This window comes from Nicotiana tabacum, chromosome 11 (genome assembly GCF_000715075.1).
Source record: "Nicotiana tabacum cultivar K326 chromosome 11, ASM71507v2, whole genome shotgun sequence".
NCBI lineage: Eukaryota > Viridiplantae > Streptophyta > Magnoliopsida > Solanales > Solanaceae > Nicotiana > Nicotiana tabacum.
In genome coordinates this window covers 7,265,079-7,286,116 of record NC_134090.1, presented here as the reverse complement: position 1 = coordinate 7,286,116, position 21,038 = coordinate 7,265,079, and the positions used below count along the sequence as shown (strand labels likewise).

The window sequence follows — 21,038 nt, the reverse complement described above, 5'->3', positions numbered from 1 at the left end:
ATAAGTATATTCAAATCTCTGAGCTGTTAGATGACACCCATAAGATTGATTCTCCGAAACCAGATTCGTTTATGGAAATTTCTACACACTGACCCCTGTCAAAAAACAATCAACAAAAGTAGCCAAGGTAGGTTAACTTTGATAACTAAGGGGTCGTGTGGTACGAGCTATAACAAGCTACAAGGATGGTATAAAAATTTAATACCACCTTAATATTCTGTTTGGTTAGCAAATCAGGTATAAGTTATTTCGGCGTTAATTTTAACACTGGGATAACTTATATCTTATAGAAGGTGGGGTATTAACACCGGTATAACTTATATCTTCTTTTTAGAAATTATGCAATTATTATTCTTAATACAACATAACAAACAATGAATAAACAACAATCTCAGCATAACTAATCACAGCATAACTTATCCCAATATAACTTATACCGGTATAAATCGTATTCCAACCAAACGACCCCTAAGGGATCGTTTGGTACATGGGATAAGGAAAATAATTCCAAAATAAAAATTGAGATTAACTTTATTCTATATTTGATTTAGAGTATTAGTTAGTCCGAGATAACTTTTATACTAAAATGGTGGGATTAGTTATCCCATATAAAAAAATGGAATAACTAACCCCATAGCATATCCCACCATTATATCAAACAACCCTAAGGGTTCCTGATTCGGAAATAAGTTATCGCAGAATTAATTATTCAGAGATTATTATCTCACCTTCTCATAGAGATAAAAATAATACTATAATTTCATATATTGCAATTTTATTTTAACCAAAAATAAAATAAAATTATCTCAAATTTAATTTTAAAATTAGTTATCCCTTATCCCTCGTATCTAACTAGCCTTAAATATCTTTACTGGCATTAGACTTCTTTCCTAATTATCGAAGAGAGAAAAAAGACAGTTTAGAAAATGGAAAAAGGACTGAACTGTAATATAAGCCAAAAATATGAAAATAAAATACCACTACTTGGTTGGCTAGAAATCAGCCTTACAAGCAAGTCTCTAAGAAGTTGTTGGAGAGAAACGAGGCCCTTGGCTGAACAGTGAAAACCTGCACGACAAACCTTTTTTCCTAAAGAGATTTTGTCATTGCATGTTCGATACGTGGAATTAGCCACTAATACTTATATTAAAATAAATTATCTATAACATATATTTTAAAGTGCAACCTTTCTCCGAACCATATATAAACACGAGATACTTTGTATACCGAATTATATTTTTTTATTTTGTCACTAACATGTTATTACAAATTATCCTATTAGGGGTCGTTTGATATGAGGTATAAGAAGATATAATGATGGTATAAAAATTTAATATTACCTTAATACTTTATTTGGTTAACAAATTAGATATAAATTATCCCGGTGTTAATTTTAACACCGGGATAACTTATACCTTATAGAAGATGTGTTAATTAGCACCGATATAACTTATACCTTCTTCTTAGAAATTATGCAATTGTCATTCTAAATACAACATAACAAACAATGAATAAACAACAATTCCAGCATAACTAGTCCAAACATAACTTATACCGGTATAAATCGTATTCCAACCAAATGACCCCTTAGAGAGTATTGCTCTCTCTGATCCATAATAAATGACCATTTTACCTTTAGTACACCTATTAAGGAAATACGAGCTCCTAGAGAAAAAAAGATGTATTCACTAAATTAACTTTAATTAATTATTACCTTGACACATTGAAGTATATAAATAAGGATAAATTTTGAAAAAATAAAATTAATTCTTTCTTGATTATGTAAATAAATATTTATTTTGGATCAAAATAAAAAAATAAAATGATCACTCATCGTGTATCGGAGGGATTACAAGTTAAAATTCACTGCTTTATATTATCCTACAGAATACTTTAATATTTTCTTGAATTAGTAAAACATGTATTTTTGAGATCATCAAAATCAATAAAGACATATTCTTTCATTGATTGGTGACTCTTTTACCCAACAGTTCTTTTTTAAGTTTCCAAAAAACAAACAATAAACCCAAAGCACTATAACCAATGACCCAACCAAACACCCTGACAAAACAGACTAAGTTTTAAAAAAAGCATTTAATTCTTTACAGCCTATCCCTATCTTTCCTAATTTATTTCTCTTTTCTCTCATTACCTGGAACTGAAATACCAAAATCAATGGCCAAATAAGGACTGTTTTTGTTATCTCCAAAGCTTCTGATATTTCTCTCTAGGGTTTTTGTTCTCTTACCCCCTCTTAATTTTGGCAAAAAATATACTGCCAGCTTTCTCAAAAACTTTTGTTCCTCCTTAAATATAAGCTAATTTGTCTTATTTTTTAACTTATTAATTTTACTTTTATGAATGGTTATATAAAATTATCATTAATGTATAGAGGTAGACTCATAGAAAATGAGTTTTAATTCTAGTGACAGTATATTTTAATTATTATTTTTAGCTGTTTTCACACATATTAAAGAATTTACCTTTTAACATTAATAATTAACAGTGAAATTGATCATATTAACCTTTATTATTTCTTTAATTTGTTCATTAAAAATATAACAGATACTCCAAAAATCTTTACTCCAAAAATAACTTTGAAAAAAAGAAATTAATTTCTCCTTAATATATGAAAAAATCAATATTGTGGACCACAAAAAAATATAAATTTTTAATTAAAATAGACCGGAGGGAGTAATACACGATCAAATTATCTAAAAGGTAACTACATGTTACTCTCGATCAATAAAAAATGAAATTAATAATTTTTAAAATAAAGTATATTATTTGCTACTGTAAATTATTTTATACTATCAATGTATATAGATTATCTAATACAATAAATTATTTTATATTATCAGCGTATATGTAGATTAAGTTTCTTTTTCTATACACAACAACAACAACAATAACGATCAAGTGAAATCCCAAATAGTGGAGTATGGAAAGGATAATGTGTAGACAAACCTTATCCCTACCCGAAGAATAGAGAGGCTGTTTCCGAAACACACTCGGCTCAAAAAGCCTTTTTCTATACACAATCTCTATAATTAGAAAGCCTTGTCCATCTCTATAGTTTAGGTCACAACTCACAACTCCCACATATAGGCTTCTTACCCACAAACACCTTTCTTTGTATTCTAGTTTATTCTGTGTTCCCTCTTAATTCTCTCTCTCTCTCTCGAGAGGCTCTTTCTGTCTATTTTTGGAAAGAAAAGCAAAAATAGCAATAATTAACAACAATGGCTAGAGAGAAAATTCAGATCAAGAAAATTGATAACGCAACAGCAAGACAAGTAACCTTCTCAAAGAGAAGAAGAGGGCTTTTTAAGAAAGCTGAAGAACTTTCTGTTCTTTGTGATGCTGATGTTGCTCTCATTATTTTCTCATCTACTGGAAAACTCTTTGAGTATTCTAGCTCCAGGTATTTATATCTTTTGCTTTAGGTTTTTTTTTAAAAAAAAAAACTTAATTTGGTGAAAGAATGAATTTTTTTTGTTGAGATTTCAAAAGGGTGTCATTAGTTGACATTTACAAATTTACATATTTATGATTATCATGCTTATAAGTGACCTAATTAATATGTAAATATTTTTCATATCGACATTAATACATAGAAGTTAAACTCTTTTGATATTATGATCTACTAGCTAAGAAACCCACCTCAAGAAACTTCCCATTTTGTGCTATTGACTCTTTTTTGAGCTAAAAATAAAGGGAAAAGATTGATTTTTTTGTTGAATAAGATAGGATTTTTTCCACTTAATTTGGTGAAAGAATGAAACTTTGTATTGGGATTTAAAAAGGGTGTCTTTAGTTATGCTTAATGGACTGAAAGGAATATATCATTGATCAGAACATAGTCCCAAGAATTATGATTTAACTTTTATATATATATACCAATTACCAATAATATAAGCTTAAGTTTAGTTACCATTTTCGTTAAGTTACATATTAACATTGATAATGCACATAAACCCTTGAAATATTATCAGCTAGTCAAAAAGAACCCACCTCAAGAAATTTTCATTTAGCGCTATTGACTCTTTTTTGAGCTTATAATTAATGGAAACACTGAGTTTTTTGTCTAATAAGATATGAATATTGGAAGTTATGAACCTATTTAACTGGGCAACGAGCTTAAAAAAAGAGAGAATACTATTTAACTTGTACTGTAAATGATATATATATATATATATTTGCTATAAATCATTATATAAAGCTATATTATTTCAAATATGAAAATGGGTCATTCTTTTTGCAATAAACTAAAAAGAAAATAGGTTCACGTAAGTTGAAACGGAGAAAGTATAGTTTAATGAAGAAAAAAAGGAAATAAAATAAATTACAACTCACACTCAAAACATAAACACATATATAAACACAAAATGAGTGATGTAGTAAGTAGTGAGTAGTTGAGAGGTATGTGATAAATTTATTTTTAGTGACTCAACTTGCAGTGGGCTATAAGCAAAAACGAATCAAACCTGGATCTTGTTTTGGAAAGGGCCACCATATCTTATCTATTTCAGAAAGGCAATATCTTATCTAAATATAAAATAAGTTTTATCATATAAACTATTTATGGTGGATAGGACAAACCACTTTTCTCTCGGATAAATAAAAATAGCATATTTTAGGAATATTATGCTTTGCCATTTGGATTATAGTAAGGTATTGGCAAAAAGGAACAAATTTGATGAGCTCTTGGTTTCAATAGCTACTATATGATCCAAGTCTATTTAGCCTTTTCCTTTCCTATTTTAGTTGCTATTTTCTTTCACTTTGAGGTTATTCTATGGTGTATAATATATTGAACCTTATGGAAACATGTAATTGATTGTAACTCTAGTAGCCCTCTGTAAGAGCGCAATTTGTAATATGCGGGTAAAATACACTAATTTTATCTTTACTACAAACAAAATTTGGGTACTTAAACGAAGAAGGGGCATGCTCATTACCCCTCGAAATAAACTAGGAGCAGAAACAACAAAGATTAACAAAAACAACCTAGCACAATAGAAGAAAAGTTTTTCTTTCTTCTACCTTCAAAATGAACACAAACATATACTTATATATATAGTCCAAAATGGACATATGACTGTCAAGAAAGAATAGTTCTAAAACCAAAGTTGAAGGCCATTAAGCATGAAACGTTTCAAATGGTCAGATTCAAAAAACTAATTGATTTGATAGCCATAATAAATAATAATAACCATTTAAAGCTAATAAAATATTATATTTAAAGCTATTCAAATTTACCATTACACATATTATATATATTCAAATTAAGAATATAATAAAGATCCATTAATATAATATAACAAAAATGAACCTAGTCAACAATTTGCATATCTCTTTTTGAGTTATCAGATTATTTTTCTAACATAATAAGAGTATAATTACTGGTTATACTCTTATTTTAAATGCATGCATCATTATACCTTGTATGTGAACCAAACAACCCCCAAGTTAACTAGTAAGTTGAAGCACTAATCTCTATTATAAATTACTACTAAAGTTCACTTATAAGATCATTATAAATCCAGAATTTACTATTATAGACTTCAATAAGTTGTAGCTTTATTTCGTGTTCTACGTACCATTACTTGCTACAGGACTTCATTTTGCTGTGAGACTTGATTTTTCCTTGAAGCTACTCGTACGTGTTTAATATTATAACTACGACCAGTTGGTGTAACTTTGAGCAATATAGATATTACATACTGTGGTTAATATATTGTATGAATTTGTGAAAAATAAGAAAAGGGAAACTTAATACTATAATGTACCATTATTAGAGGAATAAGAAATTAACAAGAGTTGGAGTATTATACAACTTGATTATTGTTTGCGTGCATTCTTTATATTAAATTCAATCTTTACATATAAGTGAAAATGTATTTAGGGTCTGGATAAGGAGCGAAGCTAGTGTGTAAGATACAGATTCAATTGAATTCGATAACTTTGATTCAAATTTTATATTTTGACTTGAGAAATTAATTTAATATGTATAAATTATTAATTTAGAACCTATATTCTAGTTTTTGAGTCGTATTATAATCGTCACAACTCACATGCTATTAACACATTTATGTCTTGGATTAATCAACTATGCCTCAATCACAAAATTGTGGTTCCCTATGTCCTATTCAGCATTCAGGGAATTTATCATATGATTAGATTATTACTTTGGTCGCAATCTGATGAAAACTTATAATTTCTTTTGTTTCGAAAAGCATGAAGGAAATTCTTGAGAGGTGTGATTTGCATTCAAAGAATTTGGAAAAATTAGACCATCCATCACTTGAGCTGCAGGTTAGTTTCTTTGTCCATTATTTTAGCAAGCATTTTATTAAATGGTTTCTTAGGGGTTGTTTGGTTGGAAACAAGTTATTCAGGGATTAATTATATATCCTAGATTAATTATTCCATCCTTCCATAAGAATAAATAAACACTACAATCCCGGAATTAGTTATACCGCAATTATATCCCAACCAAATATGGGATAAACTCATTTCAAATTTAATCCCGGGATTAATTATCTCTCGGACCAAACGAGCCCTTAAAGAGCGAGAAGGGAAGCCTTGGAACAGTAGTAAAGTCGTCTGCTTCGAACCGTGGAAGCAGCCTCTAATATTTGCATTAGGTTAGGTTGTCTATGTTACACTCCTTAGGTTGGGCCCTTTTCCGGAACCTGCGTGAATGCGGGATGCTTTGTGCACGAGGTTGCTCCTTTTCTTCTTCTTCTTCTTAAAGAGTGAATGTATTGTTTGCAGCTAGTAGAGAACAGCAATTACTCCAGACTAAGCAAGGAAATATCTGAGAAAAGTCATCGATTAAGGTATATATTCGAAACTCTATATATTTTACTTAATATTTTCATCTAAGAAAAGTTGATCCACAAAAGATTTAGTCATCTCCTCTATTAACAGACAAATGAGGGGAGAAGAACTCCAAGGATTAAGTATTGAAGAGTTGCAGCAGTTGGAGAGGTCTCTCGAAGCTGGATTGACCCGCGTCATAGAGAGAAAGGTCAGTCTAAAGTCACGTTACTGTCCGTGTATATAAGTTAAATCCGTCGAATTATACAGATGATCATGGTTACCTTACGCACTACTTGCTTTGTTAATTTGTCAGGGTGATAAAATAATGTCAGAGATCAACCAGCTTCAGCAAAAGGTCTGGATCACTGAACTACATACTTCAACTTTTGTACAACTTGTCAATGTATATTAACCTATAATCCAACGTTTTAGGGACATTATTTTTAGTTATCATTTAAGTGACAGTGATAGAGTATAAAAATTTATTTATATTATACTATAAGTCTAAATAGAAAGTTGAACTCTTTAATTTTCATTATTTTACTTAATTTTCGTTAAAGGTACTGATATATTGCAAAAAACCACAGGGCATGCAACTAATGGAAGAGAATGAAAGATTGAAGCAACAGGTATGAACACTTTGTTTTTTCAAACACGTGAATTTGTGTTTCTATCAAAACGTATAGATAAGTCAAACATAGATCAAGTATACATATTAATTTTTGTAATGCAAATATAAAATTTGAGCCAAAGTTATTGATTTCTGCCAAACTCGTAACTATAACAATAGTTTCGCCCCTAGAGCATAGGTTGCTCGGACTCTTTAGTAACTTTGTATCGTTATAGAAACCCCCGAGCAACCTATGTTCCAGGGTCGAAACTATCATTATAGGAACAACCTGCCGAATCAGTAACTATAACAATAGTTTCACCCCTGGAGCATAGGTTGCTCGGACTTTTCAGTAACTTTGTATCGTTATAGAAACCTCCGAGCAACCTATGTTCCAGGGGCAAAACTGTCATTATAGGAACCTCCTGCCAAACCCGTAACTATAACGGTAGTGCGATCTGCCCCGCGTGACAAGAACCTCCTTTAAGTATTGCATTTTTTAGAGGATCTAATATAAGCGCGATTACATTTTAGGAAAGTTCGAGCAACGTAGCATGAAATCAAGTAAGTATATATTAATTTGCTGATAAATTAAATGTGTGTATGTGAAGGTGATGGAGATATCAAATAATGGATACAACAACCCAGCAGCAGTATTAGTAGCAGTTGAATCAGAAAATGGGTATATTAATGAGGAAGGTCAATCATCTGAATCTGTCACTAATGCATGTAACTCTACTGGCCCTCCTCCTCAAGATGACGACAGTTCTGATACTTCTCTCAAGTTGGGGTTAGTTTTTCTTATACTTATCATTTTTCTTTTTAATAAAATTTTGTTAAAAACTTACAGAATAAATTAAAACAATAATTATAAAATATTATTGGAAATATGCGACTGAGGAAATGAGAAAGAAAAAATGAGCTAGCTGATTTTCTTAATTATCAGTACAAGTTAATCGATTATAACATGTTACTTATTGTCTTTTTTGGATTTTTGGTTTACGTCTCGTATAGGCTTTTATACATTGATTTTGTCAAAAAAAAAAAACCCTACACATACACAAACATTCTTCGGAGGCTAGATTTACTGGTTATTTAGTAATGATGGATAAATAAAAATAATTCTAGAATAATAATTTAGTAATGTCTTATCCTTTGTTTTGTTACTAATTCTACGATAAGTTATTGTAAGATTAAAAATAGTATCGGAATAACTTATACTTATCAAAGGGTGGAATTAGGATAAGTTGTCCTAGGATAAAGCTGTAAAAATGACAATCGCAAGATTAATACAACATACCAAATAGTCAATAGGAAAAAAAACCTGCACAACTAATTCCAGCATAATTAATCATAGCATAACTTGTCATCGAACCAAACGACCCCTTACAGTGTTAGGAGGGAGTTCAATTGCATGTCATATTCAACATAAACCATAAATATATGTGGAAAACATTTTTAAAAAAAAATAGTAAACACCCCCTTATAAAAGGAAATTAACCCCATAATTTTTAAGGAATATTGAATTCATAACTTTTTGTCGTTTTTAAGTTGTTTTCCAGCTGGTTTTATTTTTTCTTTTATATGGCAGGTTGCCCTACTCAGGTTGAAGGGAAGAGAAAAGTAAATTACAATTAAAAGCAAATATGTGACTATTTTTTGTATCTGTTTACTACTAATATGGTGGAATTAATGTAAAAGCTAACCCCAAGAATTTCAGATTTGGCTACTTGGTTCTTGAAAGCATCGAAAGTTGGTGTTTTCCTATGTAATTCGTCTCTTTTTTCTGTATTATAATATGTATTCTAACTTAGCGTTATATATCTATGATTAACTTGGCAACTAATTGTCATATTGTAAGGTCTTAATTATTAGCAGTTTAAGTTGTCAGATCTTTTGTGCCATGAAATATTAACATTTATGTTTATAATGTTTTCCAGTTTGCTAAATTCATTTATTGTTCCTTAAGCCGAGGGTTTATCGGAAATATCCTCATTGCCTTTATATGATAAGGATAAGGCTGGGTTTGCTGTTGTAGTTGTTTGCTAAATTCAATCTTTACTTTAACTTTAGTAGCAGAAGGTTTACTTTTTCTAACAGTAGCTAAGTCTAGAGCAATAATTACTTTGTCATATTTTGTAACAACCGTTAAGTGCTATTAAAAAGTTGATGCGTGCGTAGGTACGAGTTGCTATAGTTAGGTGAGACTAAGATCGTATGATGATGTGAAAATCAGATCTTTTTGAAAATGTTGGGAGTATAAGAAATTTGGTCTTAAAGTTTACAACTATGAGTAAGAGAAATAGCCTCAATTGAAATGGTATTGTCGAACTTATTTCGAATGTGGTAATGTGGAATCAACCACGAGTATATGTGTAAAAGTAGAAACATCAATTTGGTAACCTCAGAATAATCTTAGCACGTTAAGAGGTGGAGAATGTAACGACCCGAATTTTCGTTTTAAGAATTTGCATCTCGTTCAACAGCTTAAGACCCCGAGAAGCATTGTAATACACATTATGACCCGCATGTATGGCCAAGTTTGATTTTCGTAAGATTCGGAGTTAAATTTAAAGAAAAATTAAAATCTTATTTTTGAAGCACAAATGAAAAGAGTTTACCGGAGAGTTGACTTTTGAGCAAACGACCTCAAATTGGAATTTTAATGATGTCAATAGCTTCGTATGGTGATTTCGGACTTAGACATGTGTCCGAAATTGGATTTGGAAGTCCATAGGACAATTCGGCGCGTTTTGGCGAAGTAAGAAAGTTGACGTGTTCTGATTATATTATTTTATATGTGGAAGAGGTCTATTACTATGATATATATCAATTGGATATTATAGCAAGTGTACTACAAGATATATGGGGTCCAAGGAAAGTTCTAAGTCTAAGCCAAGTTGGAAAATTTCATAATAGACTAAAGTTGCAAATGAGTACGCACAAGACCTCACTTTGGACGAGCATATCTACATATATATAAGAGTTTGTGTGATGCACAACCAATCAAATTAAAACTCTATGAGTCTAGTTTCCAACGCATCAAACCGTTCGTCATTTGGAGGTGTATATAGAAAGTTATGACCATTTTACTGGACCTGTATCATATGCGCGTCCAGGTGTTTGGCCGCGCATATTCAGAAGTTTCTGCCTCGCGAGCGCGGCCTTAGTGCAGGCGCGCTAGTAGAAGACCTCTAAATACACCTAAGGATGGGAAAGGAGAGGATTTAAGTCATTTTTCAAGACTAGGGCATCCTCTCCATCCCCAATCCAGCCAAGGCATCCAATTGCACACCTAAGGTGAGTTTTTAAGTGTGTTTTCATGGTGATTTCACTTCTCCATCACTAGTTACAACATAGTTTTGATTGGATTTCATAGGATTTCTTCAAAATCTCAAAAACACCCAAAAGTTGTCTTTCAAGATTTGGTCTACAAGAGGTAATCTTTTACCCTTAGACTTACATATATGGAGTTATTATGGAATTATGAGTATGAATCAAGTATTACAACTTATGGTATGGTGATTGAAAGCCATAAATTCCCAATTTAAATACATGATCATGGTAGGGATTTAAAGATGATTATTTGATGGAATTTTATTGGTTGGGTGTGAATGGTTGATCACACATGTGATGTAAGGAGTATAAATTATTAAAGAATAATAGTGGGATGAATTGTTGGTAAATTTTAGTAGTTGGATGTACTAATTCTATGGTTAAGAGATGTAGTCAAATGTGCACACATAGTGTTTGATGAAATGCCTAAATGAGGTAAACCCACGAATATCCTCCTAATTATTGTTCACTTTTGTATGATTCTAAATAGATTGAAGTTGCTAGAATTTTCGGAAACATTGTAGTAAGGTAAGAAAAGCTCAAGAAAGATTAGAGCTGTCCGGAGGTCGTTTCGTGCAAGAATGCTATTTTGGAATATCGGACTAACTCCGTTAAGGTAAATATCTTACCTAACTTTGTGTGGGGGATTATCCCTTAGGATTTGAGTTTTCTATGCTAATTGTAGTCCATGCATACGAGGTGACGAGTGTGTGCTCAGACTTAATTGTGGGAAATTTGCCTCTAGAATTATTAGGTCTTTATGTTCATGTGGAAATTATCCCGTTATGGTTAGGTTTCCCAATGGCTTAAATTGCCTCCCTAAGCTCCATATGATGTTATTAGTTTTTCTCTAATTCGTACGTGTTACTTGACCCTTAATTGCCTAAATTGAAGTGATTGTCTTTCTTATTGTTTTGATACTTCTTGATTGTGAGTTCCTCTATAAATTCGTGCAAATAGGTTACATGTCCAATTGTTCGGGTTACCGGAGTAGTTATCACGTGCTTAATATGTCTTGTTGTTTGTTGAGATTATCGTGCTTCTTAGTTTTTCTGTGACTCTTATTATGTACTTGTTGTTTCCCTTGCCGGGATGTTATTGTTTTCCTTGTCGGAATTCTTTTGTGGTTGGTGTTAACAAGATATATGAAATGGGATCGGGTTGCACGCCTGCAACAAGATATATGAAATGGGATCGGGTTACACGCCTGCAACAAGATATATGAAATGAGAGCGGGTTGCACGCCTGCAACAAGATATATGAAATGGGATCGGGTGGCACGCCGCCACGGTAACATTTATAATGGGATTGGGTTGCACGCTTGCAACAAGAAAGAATGAAAGTGAATATTGATTCTTATGGTGAGAACGAGAGTAAAAGCATGAAGGGTGATGCCGTACATTTTTTGTCTGCTATGTTTATTTGTTGTTACCAATTCAAGTATTTTAACTGTTCAGATTCCTTTATCGCTGTGATCCTTTGTATTGTAACCCATAGTGTTTTCAATACTTCGTCGTGTTTATATAAAGCTTTCAATACTTAAATTTTCAATAATTGTTATACCTTTAATTCAATTGGCTTCATAATTAAATCTCCTTAAAACATCTAAAGTCGTATTTTTACTTAAAATGGAATTTCTATTATGTTTTGATTTATTTATTTCTCGTGTTAAAGGTAATGATTTCTAAAAATAACTTCATCTTTTCTTGTTGATTTCCTAATTGGGTTGGAAGTTGTACTCTACTTTATATTAAGTAAATGAGGCCCCTTGAACATTCTTAATTGTATTGGGTTATGGACCCTATGAACTGAGTAACATGAGAACGTTGTTGCGCAATGTGAGACAGAAACATATGGGCACGAGATGCCGTGAAAATATGAAAGTGGGCTGAGACCTATATTATTTATGATTATGAAATGAGGCGTCACAAGGTGACCTTTACTCGAAAGAAATATATTTGAAAGATGTTTATTTGAAGGAAATATATTCGAAACATATTTATTGGAAAGTATTATATCTTGAAGATTATTACTTGAAGGATTTATAGTCGAAAAGTTTATATTTGAGGGACTTCACTAATTCATTACACTTGTATTCATTATTCGTTGAGCAATATTTATGGTGTTCTTGTTGCCATGCTATTTATGTTACTGGTTGAACAATGTTTCCATCGTTGTTAATTGCTTTCTATTATTTTTGTATGCTATATTGCACAAGTTATTAGACTAGTAAGTGTCTTTACTGTACCTCGTCACTACTCCACCGAGGTTAGTCTTGATACTTACTGGGCATCGTCGTGGTGTGCTCATACTACTCTTTTGTACATTTTTTTTGTACAGATCCAGGTAATTGATCGTTAGTGGTTGTACGGATAGTCGTGGTGGAGACTCAAGGTAAACCTGTTGCAGCGTTTGCAGGCCTCGGAGTCACCTTTAATTGTACTACCGGTTTTGGGAATTGTAATTTATTCAGAGTAATTTAATTTAAATTAAATACCCATATTATTACAGTAAATGTTAGGCTTACCTAATTTAGAGACTAGGTGCCATCACGACTTCTTTAGAGGAATTTTTGGGTCGTGACAATATTGAGATTCATTTTCTCATTTCATGTCTTTTACCAACCTAACAGAAATTTTGAAAAGAAAATGTAGTAAAATTGATGTCAAAAATTTATTTATTTGCATCAAGATTTCGAGGGACTCATCCAAGGCTTACTCGAAATTTTACTCAATAGAAAATAAGAACTTAGGGGAAAAAGAGAGATTGAACTTCAATTAATATGGTTTCTTCAGCTGCTGTCAATATAAATTTCATTCATTTCGTTTTTGTTTTATGATTTTTTTTTATTGCAAGAGTTATACTCCTTCCGTTTCATTTTATGTAAACCTTTTTAAAGCAGGAGGGTCAAACGGACTAGCTTTCGATGTAAACTCGGACATGAAATTGTCAAACTTTTTAAAATAAAATTTATATACTATTTGGAAACTAAATTTTAACTATTGTAAGTCACAATATTTATCGATTCATTATCGGAATTTGATAAAATTGGTATGGTTGAACTCGTATCGGAATGGGTGCTCAGATTTCATGAAAATTTTGTCGGGTTTCGAGAGGTGGGTCCCGCCTTGACTTTTGGTTGACTTTTTAATGTGAAAAATTTTAAGTCGACATTTTATTATTCGAAATTGTTTCTGATGAATTTTAATGAAGTAATACAATTAATTTGGACATATTTGAGCCGTCCGGATGTCAATTCAAGCAAGAAGACTATTTTGGAATATCGACCTAATTTCAAAAAGATAAGTATCTTGCCTAACTTTGTATGAGGGAATGCATTTCTACGTAAGGTCGTTTTCACGGCTCGAATATGTGACCTTCTAGTCACATGCAGGCAACTTTACCAGTTATGTACCATGTCCCAAACTACCCCCTAGACGTGACCGGCACCCAGCTAACACCACCTGCCGGGCGAACCATACTTTCTTACCTTAGCCATTAATTTACAGCATTTGATTAATTAAATGAGTATCCAAATAATCTGATAACTATTACGAACAATTATATCTCAAAATATAAGATTAACATTCTAGCCCAAATCCCACACTAGACCATGGAGCATCTAAGAGAATTACAAAAGACCTCATATGAATAAATGATAAAGACTCTTTGGGCAGCCTCCACGAACAATGCGGCGGCTCACCTCAATAACTGAATCAACTCTAGCGAACTCGTCGGCTACTAGCTTCGTCTTCACCAATAGTATCTGCATGGATATGCAGGTAAGAAGTGAGTTATACGTAAATATAACCCAGTAAGATCATCGACCCGCCACTCTGAATACCTCTGGAACAAGTGTTAGAAAATACAAACACATAAAAAGTACAGAAATAATATGCACAGAAGTGCTTTCACCATATAATTACTCTATAAGGTCTAAACAACTATTCAACAACAATACTATTTATATCTCAACACAATCTACATTGAGGACTTGTCATTAATTGGCAGTGCAGGAAATTAACCAAACACCCCGACGAGTCTACGACAGCATACACAATGCCCCAAATTTATAACGACATACACAGTGCCCCAAATTTTATAATGGCGGCATACACAATACCCCAAATTTTATATCGGCGGCATACACAATGCCCCAAATTTATAACGGCGGCATACACAATGCCCCAAAATATGTTACGGCAGCGAAAGAATAATTCTAACGCCCCAATGACATTGCACGAGGCTACGCCACATCACACCATATCACAAATCAATCATTAAATAATTTTAGCTTTTTACAAAATAATATATATTTGCGGCTGGTCAACGACCACCGATTCTGCCAAGCGCACGCTTGTTCCAACACATGGACCGGGCAGAAAAAAAACATACTTTCAAACGGGGTTTTGGAAAAGCAAGCATCCAAAGCTTAAAGTCTCACTTACCTCACTAACGGGAAGTTCCCCAACCTTGCAACGTCTAGAACACCAACCAATCAACCTCAATGGTCTCAATCTATATAAAATATTAATTAACAAGATCAATTATGCTAATCGGGTCAAATCTCAATATCCCTAACGTTCAAGCTTAGAGTTGAATCTTAATATTCAACCTATTAAATACCATATTTTTATAGGTAAAGACGTATCCTAATATCTCAATCTAAACTCAATGTTTAATATACAAGTCCAATATATCGACATAAGTCCCAAAAATCATAATTATGAGGTATGCAAAAGAAATTAGAAAATCGACAGTATATGTATGGTTTAGGTTCGATCAGTTCTAAATTTGCACATCTACTTTGCTGATTTCTCCATTGAAATCTTATTTTTATTTCCAATCCCATATTACCCATCATTGCTTACTCATTATATTTCCTAATCTTTAATATATCATTGATTCATTATTTTTACTATCATTAACAAAAGAACATCACTGCAATACATACATATGTAGAGTCAAAATCTATGCTATTGAATCAAAATAAATACCCGAGTCTATAAAATTCTTACGGCGCAGCAACTCCCGGGAAACCCCTCTCTATGAGCTGATAATCTCCTTGTCAATTATAAGCCCTAATGTACTTAACTCCAACTACAATCCCATATGCTGGCATTAACATATTGGGCTTGACCCACTTGATAAACTTTTACATATTACTTAATAAATTAAGTTACTTACCTTATTTATAAGAGAATTTTTCACAAAGCACCATCTTTTAGTCCTAATTAGCCATTAATAGAAACCCTTTGTTATATTACGTCCTATAGATATCTTTTATGCAATTCTATAATATATTTAATGTATTTAAGGTAGTGTATTTAATAATACAACAAAAATTAGTGGCGTACAAAAAGAAAATCCAGCTAATCCTGATATGTATTTACTTGTATTCAAACGTATGTAGCGCTAAATACGTAACGTATCTGCGCAATATTTGGGTCGACGAAGATGTTAAAAACGGAAGAAAATCAAATCAATTCTGATTTCCCTAATTTTACTCAACAAACTTAAAAGTTATCCCATCAATCTGTATTCTTCTCAAACTCAGAAATACAGAAACGTGAAAGAAGCGAAGAAACAGAGCAACATGCTTCTATATTGTGCGATTTTCTTCTCCTCCTTATCGATTGATACAAATTATATACAAAAGAAGGTATAACTCTTCTATATATATGGCAAGCTTGACAGTTTTGTTGCGTCATTCTGGAAAGTGGAACGATGAGGGCAATTATATCGACTTTTCCATTGAGGGAATACTGATTAAGGAGTATGCTTCCTTTAATGATCTAGTTGGTTCAATTTCTAATCAACTGGGTATAGATTTGAGCACAAATACCATTAAAATACAATACAATGTTGAAGGCAATCGCACGCCAATGAAAATACACAATGATATGGGTTACAGAGTGTATGTAGAATTGAAAAAAGAGAACAGAGAATTTGGGATGTATCCTCTGTGCATTACAACTATGGAAAAAGAGCTTATCTCCGGAGATGGTTTAAATCAAGGCGACATTGTGCAGATAGACGAAGCAGTTCAAATGTACGATTCCGATACAGATGATACACTAGCTATAGAACTTGCCAATTCAGGAGAAGCAATTGGAGTGTTCGAACTCCACAAGGATTTGATAATTTCAAAAACTAATCAAAAGGAGGTTATGGCTGGACAAGTTTATAAGGATAAGGCTACATTGAAAGAGGTGATGGAGAATTATGCTATAGCTCAAAGGTTTCAATTCCGTGTTGATCGGTCTAATGCTGTCAGGTTTGATGTTTGTTTAACTTTGTTGTATTTAGTTGTATTTGTGTGTTTCCTCCAGATGATGAACACCTTTGAAAATTTATATTTATTTAGTATTCTTAATAATATGTATTCAGGTGTATTTTACTATTGAAAAAATACAACAGTGGCTATGATTATTTTCATATTATGTCTACAATGTTATTAAGTGTTTGATTATTCATACGAATGTATTTAGTTGTATTTATTGTATTTAATCACATCTAACAATATTGGAATTCGTTAGTATACAAAATTACATATACACAGATATCAATTTGGTACTTTATGAATAGGAAGTATATATGTCAGATTCGTTAAGTTGTCTGATGTATGAACTTTTTTTTCCAGCTATGCATTAATATGTATTTCAGAAGATTGTGATTGGAGGTTTAAGGCTTCAAGCATTAACAAATCGGAATTATTCAAGGTGAGAGAATTCAATGACAACCATACATGTCCGCTGAAGGATAAAGTGTACGAGCAGCTGCAGGCTAGTAGCAGCCTTATAAGTGGTATTATAAGGACAAAGCTTACAAACCATAAGAGGAAATACACTCCGAGGGACATTATTGATGATGTAAAATCAGATCTAGGTGTTGATGTTAGCTACATGTTGGCGTGGAGGGCTAAAGAAAAGGCAATGAATTTTCTTAGAGGTGAACCGGCTGATTCATACAAAAAATTACCAGGATACTTATATACAATGGATAAGACATATCCAGGTTCTCACATAAGAATGGAAAAATCGTCAAAGAATGAATTAATGTACGTGTATATATCATTGTATGTATTTATAAGGGGGTTTGATCATTGTAGACCAATTGTTGTAGTGGACGGAAGTTATCTAAAATCCTACTACACCGGGACATTCGTTTCTGCAAGCACGTTGGATGGTACAGGTGAGTACCTCAATAATAATACAATTTGTTAATATTTAAAGCATTGAAAAACATGTATTTACAAACAATTATATTCAATTGTATTAAACAGGTCATATATTGCCACTAGCATACGGTGTTATTGATTCAGAGAACGATGCTGCTTGGACGTGGTTCTTTGAGCAATTCAAGATAGCATACGGTGTAAGGGAAAAAATGTGCATTGTTTCGGATAGAAATGAGAGCATCATTAAATCTGTATCGAGAGTGTATCCGGATGTACCGCATTGTGCTTGCATATGGCATCTATGGAATAACGTATACAAGAAATTCAAAAAGAGCCATGCCAAGTTGAGTGAGATATACTTCTCGATGGCAAAAGCATACACACAAACTGAATTTCATAGTCTGATGGAGAAGGTTGAGAAGGTAGATATTAGGGTGAAAGAATATTTAGAGTTAGCTGGTTACGAAAAGTGGGCTAGGTTGTATGCACCTGTTAACAGGGGATGGACAATGACGTCAAATATTGCTGAGTCAATCAATGCAGCACTAGTTTCAGCAAGGGAATTGCCAATATATGACTTCCTCGAAGAAGTTAGGAAGATGTTTGGTCGTTGGAATTGTAGTAACCGTAAAGAAGCTACTCAGACATACAAGACGCTTGGGAAAAAATACCAGGAAATGCTGGAGTTGAATGAGACCATGTGTACCCGTATGACTGTAAGTTAATTTTTTATGGCATTGATGTATACAACTGAATACAATTTTTTTAGGTAGAACTACCCGTTAATTTTTATGAATATTTGCTTGAACTAGTAAATAATATAGATGAATACAGGTAAATACATGTGATTATTAAGACTGTATGCACGAGATAATGATTACAATGGAATTCAGGTGATTGATACAGTTTAAATTGATTGGAAATACCTGAATACAGTTGCTCAAAAAAGGTTGAATACAAATGCATACAAATGCAGACTGTAGATCAATACACAGTAATACAGTTGAATACAGTTGCATACAGTTGCTGGAATCAGCTGAATTTAACTGAAATTGGATGAAGTTGCAATTTTTGAAGTTGATAGTAACCCTTTAACTCAGTAGTATATATTTGTTAATTCATGTAAATGTGTTCAAAACTTATATTTCTGTTTTTAAATGTAGGTGGTACCCTCAACTGAATACTTACATACTGTTAACGATGGTGGGAGGAATTACACAGTCTGCCTGCTCGATAGAAAATGTGTTTGTGGGAGGTTCCAAATTGATGAATTGCCATGCCCACATGCCTGAGCTGTATTGAAGAGCAAATTTTTAATTCCTGAAGAATATTGCTCTAGCTATTACAAGCCAAGTACAATTGTAATGACATACGATGTGCCAGTGTACCCGCTACCGGACAAAAAATGACTGGAATATACCAGAGCATGTTGCAGAGGAGGTTGTACTACCACCCAAATGGAAAAGACCTCCTGGAAGGCCAAAGAAGAAGCACGACAAAAATTTAAGTGAATTGTTGTTGCCGAAAAATCAACATTCATGTAGCATATGTGGGCAGGGAGGACATAACAAACGAACTTGTAGGAATGCTCCACGTAATAAATAGTTGTATTCTGACATGTATTGGTGATTCGACAATTTCTCAACACTTATTATGACATTATCAGCTATAATAAATTCTTTTTTCGAAGTAATATATCGTGGAATGACTTTCGTTAATATTTTCTGAATTTATTTAGTTAAAGTATTTTTATATATATAAATATATATGAAGTGGCTGTGAGAGTATCTTAGTATAGTTGAATACAACTATATCAATTCCTTAATACAGGTGAATACAACATGTTGAATATAGTTGAATATAGGTTAATAATACAGTTTAATTCAATTGACTTTGGAGGAATACACTGTAATACAGTTGAATACAGATCTGGACAGCTGGTTGAAACAGTTGAATTTAACTAACATTGGATGAATATAGGTAATTCAATTGTTCAATACATTTGAATACAACATGTTCAATAATGTTGACTATAGGTTGATAATACAGTTCAATTAAATTGACTATAGCTGAATACATATGAAATCAGAGAAAAATACAGCTGAATACAACTGAATAATACAACTAAATACAAGTTAATAAATATAACTTGTATTGTTTCAAGTCAATTCAAAGTTATATCTGAATGGATGCAGCTGAATATACTTGCATACCAACTGTAGACAGCTGATAAATACACTTTAATACAACTGAATTGAACTGAATAATATAGATTAATACAATCAGCTAAACAGAATAATACAACTAAATACAACTGCTTAATACTGAAAGATAAAGCTGATCTTATGCAGCTGAATACAATTCAAAAATTGGCATTAACAAAAATCATTCAGCATACATAAAGTTTCAGAAATTGTAACTAACATGTGCGTTAACTAAAACCTGTTCAAGCAAACTTAACCAAATTTCAGCATGTAAGTAAATAGCATCTACGACCAAAACCACTACAATCAGTATCATTGTTCAAGCTAAACTAAAAAAAAACCCTAAAGCTATTCTAAAACTATCTGCATCTTTGCCTCCGACTCAGAGATTTGCCTTTCAATCTTTGATGGTGCTTCACTCTCGCTTATTGCATCAGCATCTATCTTGCGCATAGCATAGTCCCATAACAGAGCACCATATCTTTGACGGAGAAGAGTGACATCAAATGGTGTTGGAACTGATCAGGAGTAAGCTTATCTTTTAGTTTGGATACTATATCAGTGTTAGTGTAACTACTAATATGGAGTGCTAATTTTGGCTGGTATTTCACAAACAAATCAATTCCCTGCAATGAACATTGAAAGATACATGTTAATACAGATGAATACATTGCAAAAATACATATTAAGTTTTTTTGGAATACATGTAAGACATGATACAGTGACAAGGCTAAATGCATGTCAGACAACTACAAACACTTACAGAAGACTAGATACAGTGACAAGGCTAAATATATACTAACATACTTTGTAACATACAGATATAATACAAAATATTTAAGATGAATACACCTGAATACGTATGAATGCATATGAATAC

At 32.4% G+C, this 21,038-nt stretch overlaps 1 protein-coding gene across 1 annotated transcript; it reads left to right on the top strand.

Moving 5' to 3' along the window:
• The first annotated feature begins 3,079 nt into the window (after window positions 1-3,079).
• On the top strand, window positions 3,080-9,406 carry LOC107807098 (MADS-box protein JOINTLESS). Its single transcript, XM_016631392.2, has 8 exons — window positions 3,080-3,424; window positions 6,240-6,318; window positions 6,781-6,845; window positions 6,937-7,036; window positions 7,142-7,183; window positions 7,416-7,457; window positions 8,050-8,228; window positions 9,030-9,406. Exons 1-8 carry the CDS (start codon window positions 3,243-3,245, stop codon window positions 9,046-9,048), a joined length of 708 nt encoding a protein of 235 aa, XP_016486878.1. The 5' UTR covers window positions 3,080-3,242; the 3' UTR covers window positions 9,049-9,406.
• The last annotated feature ends 11,632 nt before the right edge of the window (window positions 9,407-21,038 follow it).